The sequence below is a fragment of the Hippoglossus hippoglossus genome, chromosome 9 (assembly GCF_009819705.1).
Source record: "Hippoglossus hippoglossus isolate fHipHip1 chromosome 9, fHipHip1.pri, whole genome shotgun sequence".
NCBI classification, from domain to species: domain Eukaryota; kingdom Metazoa; phylum Chordata; class Actinopteri; order Pleuronectiformes; family Pleuronectidae; genus Hippoglossus; species Hippoglossus hippoglossus.
Genome location: NC_047159.1, coordinates 5,705,604 through 5,720,903, shown reverse-complemented (window position 1 = coordinate 5,720,903; position 15,300 = coordinate 5,705,604). Strand labels below are relative to the sequence as shown.

Below are 15,300 nucleotides of genomic sequence, written 5' to 3'. Positions count from 1 at the left end.
CAAAAGAGAGATTGTTTACATTTGCATTAGCTGCATCTCTGTAATTGAATGTGGAAAATATCCCATTGAGCAGACATCACAATATCTTTGATGCAGTACATGGTCAACAACATTTGCTGAAGTACCCACGTTTCTGTTCTTGATGTGACTGTCATTGATATTTACATCTGCAAAGGAAGTGATGTTTTCACCCATGTCTCTTTGTTTATTCATTTGTCAGCCATTTATACCAAATGGTGCAGGAATGGGACGGGGGTGAGAGAAATTGATTGGGTTAAAGTGGCAGATCCAGGATATTTTATTATCACTGAATGTTGAGAGATGGTTGTCAATGTGTCAGGAAAGACTGTGGATCATGATGTAAAAATCTGACATATTTGTGGTACAGAGATTTATAAGAACACAGAATGTTGGTAGATTATCAGATGACTTCTCTTTTTCTATTCTCTTTTATTTCAAAAGAAGAAAATCTCTTGTTAATGTGTACACAGTCCTAAATGACTCTCACTGTAAATATTTATTATTTTGTACTACGTGCATTCAATACTTCAGTGCATGTGCAGTTTATTAAAGTTTCTTGAATTATGCTGATTGTATTTTACGTCTGTCAAACGTTGAATCTGTGTTTGTCTGTTAGTTAGCAAAAATATGCTCAAACTCCTGCACATCACCATGAAACTGGGTGAAAAGATGTGGCATGGGTCAGAAAAGTACTGATTACACTTTGGTGCAGAAACAGGAATTCTTAACACTTTCTTTAGTACAGGACTGTTTTTATATCTCTAATAGATGCCGGAGTTACAAGGAGAATTTAATGTTTTATTCTTGAATCTGTTTTGAGCCACACTCCAATCCAGAAGGTGGCAGTAATGCACCCGGAAGCTGTTTGCCAACCTTCATTATAAGGAGAAGAACAAGTACTGTTGTTAGCCTGCTATGCTAACATCCAACAGAACATGATGCTACTCGGCTAAATGCTTTCGGATCAAGTCTTCTGCTACACACGTGGTTTTGTTTCGTTTATAACAATTGTCGGCAGAAGTAAAGCAAGTCGCCATCTTCCGTATTCGTCTTCGCTGCGTTCTCAGAGAAGTTAGTTGGCTAAAGCGTTTTGATGGAAATGTCTACAATCCAGAGTTTAAGACAGTTTATCAACGAGAGGTTACAAACTGCTGCTGAAGACATATTAGGATGTTTTGAAGCGACTGTCGCAAAGTACGAGGATGAGATCGGTCGTCAGCGCAGACTGCTGGATGTAACTTTGAAACCTGTAGTAAAGCTGCAGAGAATAGGTCTGTATCACCTTAGTTAGCAAACTATACACCACACTTATAATCCCTGTTAGTCTAAACACATGGGCTCTTTTATCATGACTTCTGTCCATTGTCTCCTCCAGAGCTCCCACAGCGACATGTCTGTATCAAGGAGGAGTTTCCTGCTGACCTGCTGGAGAGGAACCCCAGTCCAGACCAAGAGGAGCCAGAACCTCCACAGATTAAGGAGCAACAGGAGGAGCACTGCATCGGTCTGTCTCCTTTTGAAACCACATTTAAATTCACTCGATCTGGATTTTTGCTTGGATCTGCACCAAATTGCACATTAACCTTAACCTCCACATTAACTTTCAGTAATCTATCAGTTACCTAATTCTGTCTATTGTCTCCTCTAGAGCTCCCAGAGCAACATTTTCTGAATGAGGAAGAGTTTCCTGCTGACCAGCAGCTCTGGAGCCTTGAGACGAACCCCAGTCTGGACCAAGAGGAGCCAGAACCTCCACAGATTAAAGAGGAGGAGGAGATCTGCACCAGTCTGGAAGTAGAGCAGCTTGTACTGAAGCAGGAGGATCAAGATAACCTTTTGTTGAAGCCTACTTTCAAGGAAAGTGACCACAGTGAACCAGAACCAAGTGACCACCAGCTCCTCTCCCACAGCTCAGCTCAGAGCCAAGATCTCGAAGGAGGCCAGCATGGAAACTCAACATCAGTTAGTAATGCAGAGCAGGCATCAGAAAAGGGACATCATGTCATCACAAGAGCAAAAGAAAGCACAAGTCCCAGTAACCTTGCATGTAGCACTACCATGTCAAAGATTGTGCCGAATATCTGCAAGAGTAAAAAGGTTTTCCAGTGTGACACTTGTGGAAAAGTCTTTAAGTGGAAGTCACGATTAAATGGACATCTGAAGGTACACACAGGTGAGAAACCATATCTTTGCAAAACCTGTGGAAAAAGATTTTGTTACAAGTCAGCACTAAAAAGACATTTGAGTGTCCACACAGGGGAGAAACAGCATTCTTGCGAAATGTGTGAAAAAAGTTTCACAACTAGAATGAATCTGCAGGTCCACGAGAGAACGCACACGGGCGAGAAACCTTTTTCTTGCAAAACCTGTGAGAGAAGTTTTACAACTAGAAGGAGTCTGCAGGTCCACGAGAGAACACACACGGGCGAGAAACCTTTTTCTTGCAAAACGTGTGGGAAAAGTTTTACAACTAGAAATATCTTGAAGATACACGAGAGAACACACACGGGTGAGAGACCTTTTTCTTGCAAAACTTGTGGGAAAAGTTTTTCAATTAGAAATAGCTTGAAGATACACGAGAGAACACACACGGGCGAGAGACCTTTTTCTTGCAAAACTTGTGGGAGAAGTTTTACGCGTGTATATTACCTGCAGGACCACGAGAGAACGCACACGGGCGAGAAACCTTTTTCTTGCAAAACTTGTGAGAGAAGTTTTAATAACAGAAGTAACCTGCACGTTCACGAGAGAACGCACACGGGCGAGAAACCTTTTTCTTGCAAAACTTGTGGGAGAAGTTTTACGCGTGTAAATTACCTGCAGGACCACGAGAGAACGCACACGGGCGAGAAACCTTTTTCTTGCAAAACTTGTGGGAGAAGTTTTAATAACAGAAGTAACATGCACGTTCACGAGAGAACGCACACGGGCGAGAAACCTTTTTCTTGCAAAACTTGTGAGAGAAGTTTTACAACTAGAATGAGTCTGCAGGTCCACGAGAGAACACACACGGGCGAGAAACCTTTTTCTTGCAAAACGTGTGGGAAAAGTTTTACAACTGCAAATATCTTGAAGATACATGAGAGAACGCACACGGGCGAGACACCTTTTTCTTGCAAAACTTGTGGGAAAAGTTTATCAACTAAAAAAATCTTGAAGAGACACGAGAGAACGCACACGGGCGAGAGACCTTTTTCTTGTAAAACTTGTGGGAGAAGTTTTACAACTAGAAGTTACCTGAAGATACACGAGAGAATGCACACGGGCGAGAGACCTTTTTCTTGTACAACTTGTGGGGAAAGTTTTACGCGTGTAAAGACCCTTCAGGTCCACGAGATAACACACACGGGCGAGAAACCTTTTTCTTGCAAAACTTGTGGGAAAAGTTTTAGTCTTAGAAGTTACCTTCAGGTCCACGAGAGAACGCACACTGGCAAGAGACCTTTTTCCTGCAAAACTTGTGGGAAAAGATTTAGGAATGTATATACCCTACAGATCCACGAGAGAACGCACACTGGCGAGAGACCTTTTTCTTGCAAAACTTGTGGGAAAAGTTTTACAACAAGAAGAATCCTGCTGGTCCACGAGAGAACGCACACGGGCGAGAGACCTTTTTCTTGCAAAACTAGTGGGAAAAGTTTTACACGTGGATGTAGTTTGAAAGTCCACCTGAGAAGCCGTAAAGGTGAGGAGTCGTATCCCTGTACAACTTGTGGGGAAAGATTTGTTAGCCAATCCCTTCTAACAAAACATTTGAGTACCCACACATAGCAAAACTGATATTTTTGTAAAATGTTGGAAACATCTCTAACTTGCCAGTTTATACAAAGTCCACAGGAGAATACATCCAGTTGAGAAGCCACACGATGGCCACACGAGAGGGATACGATTTGCTCAAGCGTTGTCAAAGAAGTTGTTACTTAGTTATTTATTCATTAATTAGTGATACAACAGTTAGCGAAAACGACACTGGAAATGTTTCCAGGAGACCAAAAAAGTGATGAACCTAGTTGTAGTTCAATGCTTTATGAAGTTCCATCACCACTGATGAGGAGCAGACTTCAATAACTTCACAAAGCATTGAACTACAGCCAGGTTCATCACTTAGATCTGCACAAGAGAGATTGTCTACATTTGCATTAGCTGCATCTCTGTAACTGGATGTGGAAAATATCCCATTGAGGAGACATCACAATATCTTTGATGCAGTACATGGTCAACAACATTTGCTGAAGTACCCACGTTTCTGTTCTTCATGTGACTCATTGATATTTACATCTGCAAAGGAAGTGATGTTTTCACCCATGTCTCTTTGTTTATTCATTTATCAGCCATTTATACCAAATGGTGCAGGAAGGGGACGGGGGTGAGAGAAATTGATTGGGTTAAAGTGTCAGATCCAGGATATTTTATTATCACTGTATGTTGAGAGATGGTTGTCAATGTTTCAGGAAAGACTGTGGATCAAGATGTAAAAATCTGACATATTTGTGGTACAGAGATTTATAAGAACACAGTATGTTGGTAGATTATCAGATGACTTCCCTTTTTCTTTTCTCTGTTTATTACAAAACAATAAAATCTCTTGTTAATGTGTACACAGTCCTAAATGACTGTTACTGTAAATGGTTGTTCTTTTGTACTTTGTATATTCAATACGTCACTGCATTTGCATTTTATTAAAGTTTCTTGAATTATCCTGATTGTATTTTATGTCTCACACATTTAATCTGGACATCACCATGAAACTGGGTGAAAAGATGTGGCATGGGTCAGAAAAGAACTGATTACACTTTGGTGCAGATACAGGAATTCTTTCCACTTTCTTTAGTACAGGACTGTTTTTATATCTCTAATAGATGCCGGAGTTACAAGGAGAATTTAATGTTTTATTCTTGAATCTGCTTCGAGCCACACTCCAATCCAGAAGGTGGCAGTAATGTGCCCGGAAGCTGTTTGCCAACATTCATTAACAGGAGAAGAAGAAGTACTGTTGTTAGCCTGCTATGCTAACATCCAACAGAACATGATGCTACTCAGCTAAATGCTTTAGGATCAAGTCTTCTACTACACACGTGGTTTTGTTGCGTTTCTAACAATTGTCGGCAGAAGTGAAGCAAGTCGCCATCTTCCGTATTCGGTCTTCGCTGCGTTCTCGGAGAAGTTAGTTGGCTAAAGCGTTTGGATGGAAATGTCTACAATCCAGAGTTTAAGACAGTTTATCAACGGGAGGTTACAAACTGCTGCTGAAGACATATTAGGATGTTTTGAAGCGACTGTCGCAAAGTACGAGGATGAGATCGGTCGTCAGCGCAGACTGCTGGATGTAACTTTGAAACCTGTAGTAAAGCTGCAGAGAATAGGTCTGTATCACCTTAGTTAGCAAACTATACACCACACTTATAATCCCTGTTAGTCTAAACACATGGGCTCTTTTATCATGACTTCTGTCCATTGTCTTCTCCAGAGCTCCCACAGCAACATGTCTGTATCAAGGAGGAGTTTCCTGCTGACCTGCTGGAGAGGAACCCCAGTCCAGACCAAGAGGAGCCAGAACCTCCACAGATTAAGGAGCAACAGGAGGAGCACTGCATCGGTCTGTCCCCTTTTGAAACCACATTTAAATTAACTCGATCTGGATTTTTGTTTGGATCTGCAGCAAATTGCACACACTCATAACTATCAGTAATCTTTCAGTTACCTACTTCTGTCTATTGTCTCCTCTAGAGCTCCCAGAGCAACACTTTCTTAAAGAGGAAGAGTTTCCTGCTGACCAGCAGCTCTGGAGCCTTGAGACGAACCCCATTGTGGACCAAGAGGAGCCAGAACCTCCACAGATTAAAGAGGAGGAGGAGATCTGCACCAGTCTGGAAGTAGAGCAGCTTGTACTGAAGCAGGAGGATCAAGATAATCTTTTGTTGAATACTACTTGCAAGGAAAGTGACCACAGTGAACCAGAACCAAGTGACCACCAGCTCCTCTCCCACAGCTCAGCTCAGAGCCAAGATCTCAAAGGAGGCCAGCATGGAAACTCTAAATCAGTTAGTAATGCAGAGCAGGCATCAGAAAAGGGATATCATGTCATCACAGTAGCAAAAGAAAGCACAAGTCCCAGTAACCTTGCATGTAGCACTACCATGTCAAAGATTGTGCCGAATATCTGCAAGAGTAAAAAGGTTTTCAAGTGTGACACTTGTGGAAAAGTCTTTGAGTGGAAGTCAATGTTAAAAAGACATCTGAGAGTCCACACAGGGGAAAAACCGCATTCTTGCGAAATGTGTGCAAAACGTTTCACAACTAGCACAAGTTTGAAGATCCACACATTATCACACACGGGCGAGAAACCTTTTTCTTGCAAAACTTGTGGGATAAGTTTTAGTGCGAGAAATACCCTGAAGAGACACGAGAGAACACACACGGACGAGAAACCTTTTTCTTGCAAAACTTGTGGGAAATGTTATACACGTGGATGTAAGTTGAAAGTCCACATGAGAAGCCATAAAGGTGAGGAGCCGTATCCCTCTACAACTTGTGGGGAAAGATTTGTGAGCAAATCACTTCTAACCAAACATTTGAGTACCCACACATAGCAAAACTGATATTTTTATAAAATGTTGGAAACATGTCTGACTTGCCAATTTATAAAAGTCCACAGGAGAATACATCCAGTTGAGAAGCCACACCATGGCCACACGAGAGGGATAAGATTTGCTCAAGCGTTGTCAAAAAAGTTGTTACTTAGTTATTTATTCATTAATTAGTGATACAACAGTTAGCGAAAACGACACTGGAAATGTTTCCAGGGGACCAAAAAAGTGATGAACCTAGTTGTCGTTCAATGCTTTATGAAGTTCCATCACCACTGATGAGGAGCAGACTTCAATAACTTCACAAAGCATTGAACTACAGCCAGGTTCATCACTTAGATCTGCACAAGAGAGATTGTTTACATTTGCATTAGCTGCATCTCTGTAACTGAATGTGGAAAATATCCCATTGAGGAGACATCACAATATCTTTGATGCAGTACATGGTCAACAACATTTGCTGAAGTAGCCACGTTTCTGTACTTGATGTGACTGTCATTGATATTTACATCTGCAAAGGAAGTGATGTTTTCACCCATATCTCTTTGTTTATTCATTTGTCAGCCATTTATACCAAATGGTGCAGGAAGGGGACGGGGGTGAGAGAAATTGATTGGGTTAAAGTGTCAGATCCAGGATATTTTATTATCACTGAATGATGAGAGATGGTTGTCAATGTGTCAGGAAACACTGTGGATCAAGATGTAAAAATCTGACATTTTTGTGGTACAGAGATTTATAAGAACACAGAATGTGGTGCAGATTATCAGATGACTTACCTTTTTCTTTTCTCTATTTATTTCAAAAGAATAAAATCTCTATTTAATGTGTACACAGTCCTAAATGACTCTCACTGTAAATGGTTATTCTTTTGTACTTCGTGTATTCAATACTTCAGTGCATTTGCAGTTTATTAAAGTTTTTTGAATTATGCTGATTGTATTTTATGTCTGTCACACGTTGAATCTGTGTTTGTCTGTAAATTACCAAAAAAACTCCTGCACATCACCATGAAACTGGGTGAAAAGATGTGGCATGGGTCAGAAAAGAACTGATTACACTTTGGTGCAGATACAGGAATTCTTTCCACTTTCTTTAGTACAGGACTGTTTTTATATCTCTAATAGATGCCGGAGTTACAAGGAGAATTTAATGTTTTATTCTTGAATCTGCTTCGAGCCACACTCCAATCCAGAAGGTGGCAGTAATGCACCCGGAAGCTGTTTGCCAACCTTCATTATAAGGAGAAGAAGAAGAAGAAGTACTGTTGTTAGCCTGCTATGCTAACATCCAACAGAACATGATGCTACTCGGCTAAATGCTTTCGGATCAAGTCTTCTGCTACACACGTGGTTTTGTTGCGTTTATAACAATTGTCTGCAGAAGTAAAGCAAGTCGCCATCTTCCGTATTCGTCTTCGCTGCGTTCTCGGAGAAGTTAGTTGGCTAAAGCGTTTTGATGGAAATGTCTACAATCCAGAGTTTAAGACAGTTTATCAACGAGAGGTTACAAACTGCTGCTGAAGACATATTAGGATGTTTTGAAGCGACTGTCGCAAACTACGAGGATGAGATCGGTCGTCAGCGCAGACTGCTGGATGTAACTTTGAAACCTGTAGTAAAGCTGCAGAGAATAGGTCTGTATCACCTTAGTTAGCAAACTATACACCACACTTATAATCCCTGTTAGTCTAAACACATGGGCTCTTTTATCATGACTTCTGTCCATTGTCTCCTCCAGAGCTCCCACAGCGACATGTCTGTATCAAGGAGGAGTTTCCTGCTGACCTGCTGGAGAGGAACCCCAGTCCAGACCAAGAGGAGCCAGAACCTCCACAGATTAAGGAGCAACAGGAGGAGCACTGCAGCGGTCTGTCTCCTTTTGAAACCACATTTAAATTCACTCGATCTGGATTTTTGTTTGGATCTGCAGCAAATTGCACACACTCATAACTATCAGTAATCTATCAGTTACCTACTTCTGTCTATTGTCTCCTCTAGAGCTCCCAGAGCAACACTTTCTTAATAAGGAAGAGTTTCCTGCTGACCAGCAGCTCTGGAGCCTTGAGAGGAACCCCAGTCTGGAACAAGAGGAGCCAGAACCTCCACAGATTAAAGAGGAGGAGGAGCTCTGCACCAGTCTGGAAGTAGAGCAGCTTGTACTGAAGCAGGAGGATCAAGATAACCTTTTGTTGAATCCTACTTTCAAGGAAAGTGACCACCAGCTCCTCCACCACAGCTCAGCTCAGAGCCAAGATCTCGAAGGAGGCCAGCATGGAAACTCTAAATCAGTTAAAAATGCAGAGCAGGCATCAGAAAAGGGATATCATGTCATCACAAGAGCAAAAGAAAGCACAAGTCCCAGTAACCTTGCATGTAGCACTACCATGTCAAAGATTGTGCCGAATATCTGCAAGAGTAAAAAGGTTTTCCAGTGTGACACTTGTGGAAAAGTCTTTAAGTGGAAGTCACAATTAAATAGACATCTGAAGTTGCACACAGGTGAGAAACCATATCTTTGCAAAACCTGTGGAAAAAGGTTTTGTTACAAGTCAGAACTAAAAACACATTTGAGAGTCCACACAGGGGAGAAACTGCATTCTTGCGAAATGTGTGAAAAAAGTTTCACAAGTAGCACAAATTTGAAGATCCACGAGAGAACTCACACGGGCGAGAAACCTTTTTCTTGTAAAACTTGTGGGAAAAGTTTTACAACTAGAAATTACCTGAAGATCCACGAGAGAACTCACACGGGCGAGAGACCTTTTTCTTGCAAAACTTGTGGGAAAAGTTTTAGGCTGAGAAATACCCTGCAGGTCCACCAGAGAACGCACACTGGCGAGAAACCTTTTTCTTGCCAAACTTGTGGGAAAAGTTTTACCCTTTTAAATACCCTGCAGGTCCACGAGAGAACGCACACGGGCGAGAAACCTTTTTCTTGCAAAACTTGTGGGAAAAGTTTTAGTGCGAGAAATACCCTGCTGAGACACGAGAGAACGCACACGGGCTTGAGACCTTTTTCTTGCAAAACTTGTGGGAGAAGTTTTACGCGTGTATATAACCTGCAGGACCACGAGAGAACGCACACGGGCGAGAAACCTTTTTCTTGCAAAACTTGTGAGAGAAGTTTTAATCACAGAAGTAACCTGCACGTTCATGAGAGAACGCACACGGGCGAGAAACCTTTTTCTTGCAAAACTTGTGGGAGAAGTTTTACGCGTGTAAATTACCTGCAGGACCACGAGAGAACGCACACGGGCGAGAAACCTTTTTCTTGCAAAACTTGTGGGAGAAGTTTTAATAACAGAAGTAACATGCACGTTCACGAGAGAACGCACACGGGCGAGAAACCTTTTTCTTGCAAAACTTGTGAGAGAAGTTTTACAACTAGAATGAGTCTGCAGGTCCACGAGAGAACACACACGGGCGAGAAACCTTTTTCTTGCAAAACGTGTGGGAAAAGTTTTACAACTGCAAATATCTTGAAGATACATGAGAGAATGCACACGGGTGAGAAACCTTATTCTTGCAAAACTAGTGGGAAAGGTTTTACACGTGGATGTAGTTTGAAAGTCCACCTGAGAAACCATAAAGGTGAGGAGCCGTATCCCTGTACAAGTTGTGGGGAAAGATTTGTTAGCAAATCCCTTCTAACAAAACATTTGAGTACCCACACATAGCAAAACTGATATTTTGGTAAAATGTTGGAAAGATAACTGACTTGCCAGTTTATACAAAGTCCACAGGAGAATACATCCAGTTGAGAAGCCACACCATGGCAACACGAGAGGGATAAGATTTGCTCAAGCGTTGTCAAAGAAGTTGTTACTTAGTTATTTATTCATTAATTAGTGATACAACAGTTAGCGAAAGCGACACTGGAAATGTTTCCAGGGGACCAAAAAAGTGATGAACCTAATTGTAGTTCAATGCTTTATGAAGTTCCATCACCACTGATGAGGAGCAGACTTCAATAACTTCACAAAGCATTGAACTACAGCCAGGTTCATCACTTAGATCTGCACAAGAGAGATTGTCTACATTTGCATTAGCTGCATCTCTGCAACTGAATGTGGAAAATATCCCATTGAGGAGACATCACAATATCTTTGATGCAGTACATGGTCAACAGCATTTGCTGAAGTACCCACGTTTCTGTTCTTTATGTGACTCATTGATATTTACATCTGCAAAGGAAGTGATGTTTTCACCCATATCTCTTTGTTTATTCATTTGTCAGCCATTTATACCAAATGGTGCAGGAAGGGGACGGGGGTGAGAGAAATTGATTGGGTTAAAGTGGCAGATCCAGGATATTTTATTATCACTGGATGTTGAGAGATTGTTGTCAATGTTTCAGGAAACACTGTGGATCAAGATGTAAAAATCTGACATATTTGTGGTACAGAGATTTATAAGAACACAGTATGTGGTGCAGATTATCAGATGACTTCCCTTTTTCTATTCTCTTTTTATTACAAAACAATACAATCTCTGTACACAGTCCTAAATGACTCTCACTGTAAATAGTTATTCTTTCGTACTACGTATATTTAATACGTCACTGCATTTGCATTTTATTAAAGTTTCTTGAATTATGCTGATTGTATTTTATGTCTCACACATTTAATCTGGACATCACCATGAAACTGGGTGAAAAGATGTGGCATGGGTCACAAAAGAACTGATTACACTTTGGTGCAGATACAGGAATTCTTAACACTTTCTTTAGTACAGGACTGTTTTTATATCTCTAATAGATGCCGGAGTTACAAGGAGGATTTAATGTTTTATTCTTGAATCTGCTTCGAGCCACTCCAATCCAGAAGGTGGCAGTAATGCACCCGGAAGCTGTTTACCAACCTTCATTATATGGAGAAGAAGAATAACTTGTTAGCCTGCTATGCTAACATTCAACAGAACATGATGCTACTCGGCTAAATGCTTTCGGATCAAGTCTTCTGCTACACACGTGGTTTTGTTGCGTTTCTAACAATTGTCGGCAGAAGTGAAGCAAGTCGCCATCTTCCGTATTCGGTCTTCGCTGCGTTCTCAGAGAAGTTAGTTGGCTAAATTGTTTGAATGGAAATGTCTACAATCCAGAGTTTAAGACAGTTTATCAACGAGAGGTTACAAACTGCTGCTGAAGACATATTAGGATGTTTTGAAGCGACTGTCGCAAAGTACGAGGATGAGATCGGTCGTCAGCGCAGACTGCTGGATGTAACTTTGAAACCTGTAGTAAAGCTGCAGAGAATAGGTCTGTATCACCTTAGTTAGCAAACTATACACCACACTTATAATCCCTGTTAGTCTAAACACATGGGCTCTTTTATCATTACTTCTGTCCATTGTCTCCTCCAGAGCTCCCACAGCGACATGTCTGTATCAAGGAGGAGTTTCCTGCTGACCTGCTGGAGAGGAACCCCAGTCCAGACCGAGAGGAGCCAGAACCTCCACAGATTAAGGAGCAACAGGAGGAGCACTGCAGCGGTCTGTCTCCTTTTGAAACCACATTTAAATTCACTCGATCTGGATTTTTGTTTGGATCTGCAGCAAATTGCACACACTCATAACTATCAGTAATCTATCAGTTACCTACTTCTGTCTATTGTCTCCTCTAGAGCTCCCAGAGCAACACTTTCTTAATAAGGAAGAGTTTCCTGCTGACCAGCAGCTCTGGAGCCTTGAGAGGAACCCCAGTCTGGAACAAGAGGAGCCAGAACCTCCACAGATTAAAGAGGAGGAGGAGCTCTGCACCAGTCTGGAAGTAGAGCAGCTTGTACTGAAGCAGGAGGATCAAGATAACCTTTTGTTGAATCCTACTTTCAAGGAAAGTGACCACCAGCTCCTCCACCACAGCTCAGCTCAGAGCCAAGATCTCGAAGGAGGCCAGCATGGAAACTCTAAATCAGTTAAAAATGCAGAGCAGGCATCAGAAAAGGGACATCATGTCATCACAAGAGCAAAAGAAAGCACAAGTCCCAGTAACCTTGCATGTAGCACTACCATGTCAAAGATTGTGCCGAATATCTGCAAGAGCAAAAAGGTTTTCCAGTGTGACACTTGTGGAAAAGTCTTTAAGTGGAAGTCACAATTAAATAGACATCTGAAGTTGCACACAGGTGAGAAACCATATCTTTGCAAAACCTGTGGAAAAAGGTTTTGTTACAAGTCAGAACTAAAAACACATTTGAGAGTCCACACAGGGGAGAAACTGCATTCTTGCGAAATGTGTGAAAAAAGTTTCACAAGTAGCACAAATTTGAAGATCCACGAGAGAACTCACACGGGCGAGAAACCTTTTTCTTGTAAAACTTGTGGGAAAAGTTTTACAACTAGAAATTACCTGAAGATCCACGAGAGAACTCACACGGGCGAGAGACCTTTTTCTTGCAAAACTTGTGGGAAAAGTTTTAGGCTGAGAAATACCCTGCAGGTCCACGAGAGAACGCACACTGGCGAGAAACCTTTTTCTTGCCAAACTTGTGGGAAAAGTTTTACCCTTTTAAATACCCTGCAGGTCCACGAGAGAACGCACACGGGCGAGAAACCTTTTTCTTGCAAAACTTGTGGGAAAAGTTTTAGTGCGAGAAATACCCTGCAGAGACACGAGAGAACGCACACGGGCTTGAGACCTTTTTCTTGCAAAACTTGTGGGAGAAGTTTTATGCGTGTATATAACCTGCAGGACCACGAGAGAACGCACACGGGCGAGAAACCTTTTTCTTGCAAAACTTGTGAGAGAAGTTTTAATCACAGAAGTAACCTGCACGTTCATGAGAGAACGCACACGGGCGAGAAACCTTTTTCTTGCAAAACTTGTGGGAGAAGTTTTACGCGTGTAAATTACCTGCAGGACCACGAGAGAACGCACACGGGCGAGAAACCTTTTTCTTGCAAAACTTGTGGGAGAAGTTTTAATAACAGAAGTAACATGCACGTTCACGAGAGAACGCACACGGGCGAGAAACCTTTTTCTTGCAAAACTTGTGAGAGAAGTTTTACAACTAGAATGAGTCTGCAGGTCCACGAGAGAACACACACGGGCGAGAAACCTTTTTCTTGCAAAACGTGTGGGAAAAGTTTTACAACTGCAAATATCTTGAAGATACATGAGAGAATGCACACGGGTGAGAAACCTTATTCTTGCAAAACTAGTGGGAAAGGTTTTACACGTGGATGTAGTTTGAAAGTCCACCTGAGAAACCATAAAGGTGAGGAGCCGTATCCCTGTACAAGTTGTGGGGAAAGATTTGTTAGCAAATCCCTTCTAACAAAACATTTGAGTACCCACACATAGCAAAACTGATATTTTGGTAAAATGTTGGAAAGATAACTGACTTGCCAGTTTATACAAAGTCCACAGGAGAATACATCCAGTTGAGAAGCCACACCATGGCAACACGAGAGGGATAAGATTTGCTCAAGCGTTGTCAAAGAAGTTGTTACTTAGTTATTTATTCATTAATTAGTGATACAACAGTTAGCGAAAGCGACACTGGAAATGTTTCCAGGGGACCAAAAAAGTGATTAACCTAATTGTAGTTCAATGCTTTATGAAGTTCCATCACCACTGATGAGGAGCAGACTTCAATAACTTCACAAAGCATTGAACTACAGCCAGGTTCATCACTTAGATCTGCACAAGAGAGATTGTCTACATTTGCATTAGCTGCATCTCTGCAACTGAATGTGGAAAATATCCCATTGAGGAGACATCACAATATCTTTGATGCAGTACATGGTCAACAGCATTTGCTGAAGTACCCACGTTTCTGTTCTTCATGTGACTCATTGATATTTACATCTGCAAAGGAAGTGATGTTTTCACCCATGTCTCTTTGTTTATTCATTTGTCAGCCATTTATACCAAATGGTGCAGGAAGGGGACGGGGGTGAGAGAAATTGATTGGGTTAAAGTGGCAGATCCAGGATATTTTATTATCACTGGATGTTGAGAGATTGTTGTCAATGTTTCAGGAAACACTGTGGATCAAGATGTAAAAATCTGACATATTTGTGGTACAGAGATTTATAAGAACACAGTATGTGGTGCAGATTATCAGATGACTTCCCTTTTTCTATTCTCTTTTTATTACAAAACAATACAATCTCTGTACACAGTCCTAAATGACTCTCACTGTAAATAGTTATTCTTTCGTACTACGTATATTTAATACGTCACTGCATTTGCATTTTATTAAAGTTTCTTGAATTATGCTGATTGTATTTTATGTCTCACACATTTAATCTGGACATCACCATGAAACTGGGTGAAAAGATGTGGCATGGGTCAGAAAAGAACTGATTACACTTTGGTGCAGATACAGGAATTCTTAACACTTTCTTTAGTACAGGACTGTTTTTATATCTCTAATAGATGCCGGAGTTACAAGGAGGATTTAATGTTTTATTCTTGAATCTGCTTCGAGCCACTCCAATCCAGAAGGTGGCAGTAATGCACCCGGAAGCTGTTTACCAACCTTCATTATATGGAGAAGAAGAATAACTTGTTAGCCTGCTATGCTAACATTCAACAGAACATGATGCTACTCGGCTAAATGCTTTCGGATCAAGTCTTCTGCTACACACGTGGTTTTGTTGCGTTTCTAACAATTGTCGGCAGAAGTAAAGCAAGTCGCCATCTTCCGTATTCGGTCTTCGCTGCGTTCTCAGAGAAGTTAGTTGGC

The 15,300-nt window shown here is 41.4% G+C and overlaps 4 protein-coding genes and 1 long non-coding RNA gene across 5 annotated transcripts; 4 read left to right on the top strand and 1 right to left on the bottom strand.

The window, feature by feature from the left end:
• Positions 1-791: 791 nt before the first annotated feature.
• On the top strand, positions 792-10,287 carry LOC117767651 (zinc finger and SCAN domain-containing protein 2-like). The gene is made up of 5 exons (XM_034595451.1): positions 792-1,292; positions 1,397-1,525; positions 8,609-9,118; positions 9,371-9,481; positions 10,154-10,287. Exons 1-5 carry the CDS (start codon positions 1,115-1,117, stop codon positions 10,285-10,287), a joined length of 1,062 nt encoding a protein of 353 aa, XP_034451342.1. The 5' UTR covers positions 792-1,114.
• LOC117768281 (zinc finger protein 135-like) lies at positions 5,022-10,237 on the top strand. Its single transcript, XM_034596513.1, has 4 exons — positions 5,022-5,384; positions 5,489-5,617; positions 5,749-7,586; positions 10,227-10,237. The coding sequence occupies exons 1-3, from the start codon at positions 5,207-5,209 to the stop codon at positions 6,609-6,611; spliced, it is 1,170 nt and encodes a 389-aa protein (XP_034452404.1). The 5' UTR covers positions 5,022-5,206; the 3' UTR covers positions 6,612-7,586; positions 10,227-10,237.
• Positions 10,288-10,306: 19 nt separating the features above from the next.
• On the bottom strand, positions 10,307-10,762 carry LOC117768288. Its single transcript, XR_004615037.1, has 2 exons — positions 10,562-10,762; positions 10,307-10,485 (listed from the first exon to the last, which is right to left on the bottom strand). It is a non-coding gene; the product is annotated as an uncharacterized LOC117768288 (long non-coding RNA).
• A 735-nt stretch (positions 10,763-11,497) lies between these two features.
• On the top strand, positions 11,498-12,670 carry LOC117767650. Its single transcript, XM_034595449.1, has 4 exons — positions 11,498-11,867; positions 11,972-12,100; positions 12,232-12,521; positions 12,611-12,670. Exons 1-4 carry the CDS (start codon positions 11,690-11,692, stop codon positions 12,668-12,670), a joined length of 657 nt encoding a protein of 218 aa, XP_034451340.1. The 5' UTR covers positions 11,498-11,689.
• A 499-nt stretch (positions 12,671-13,169) lies between these two features.
• On the top strand, positions 13,170-14,105 carry LOC117768284 (zinc finger protein 239-like; the record flags this gene model as incomplete). The annotated part of the gene is made up of 2 exons (XM_034596517.1): positions 13,170-13,196; positions 13,353-14,105. Coding segments are annotated over 2 exons (585 nt in total), but the record flags the coding sequence as incomplete, so codon positions are not given.
• Between the last annotated feature and the right edge of the window lie 1,195 nt (positions 14,106-15,300).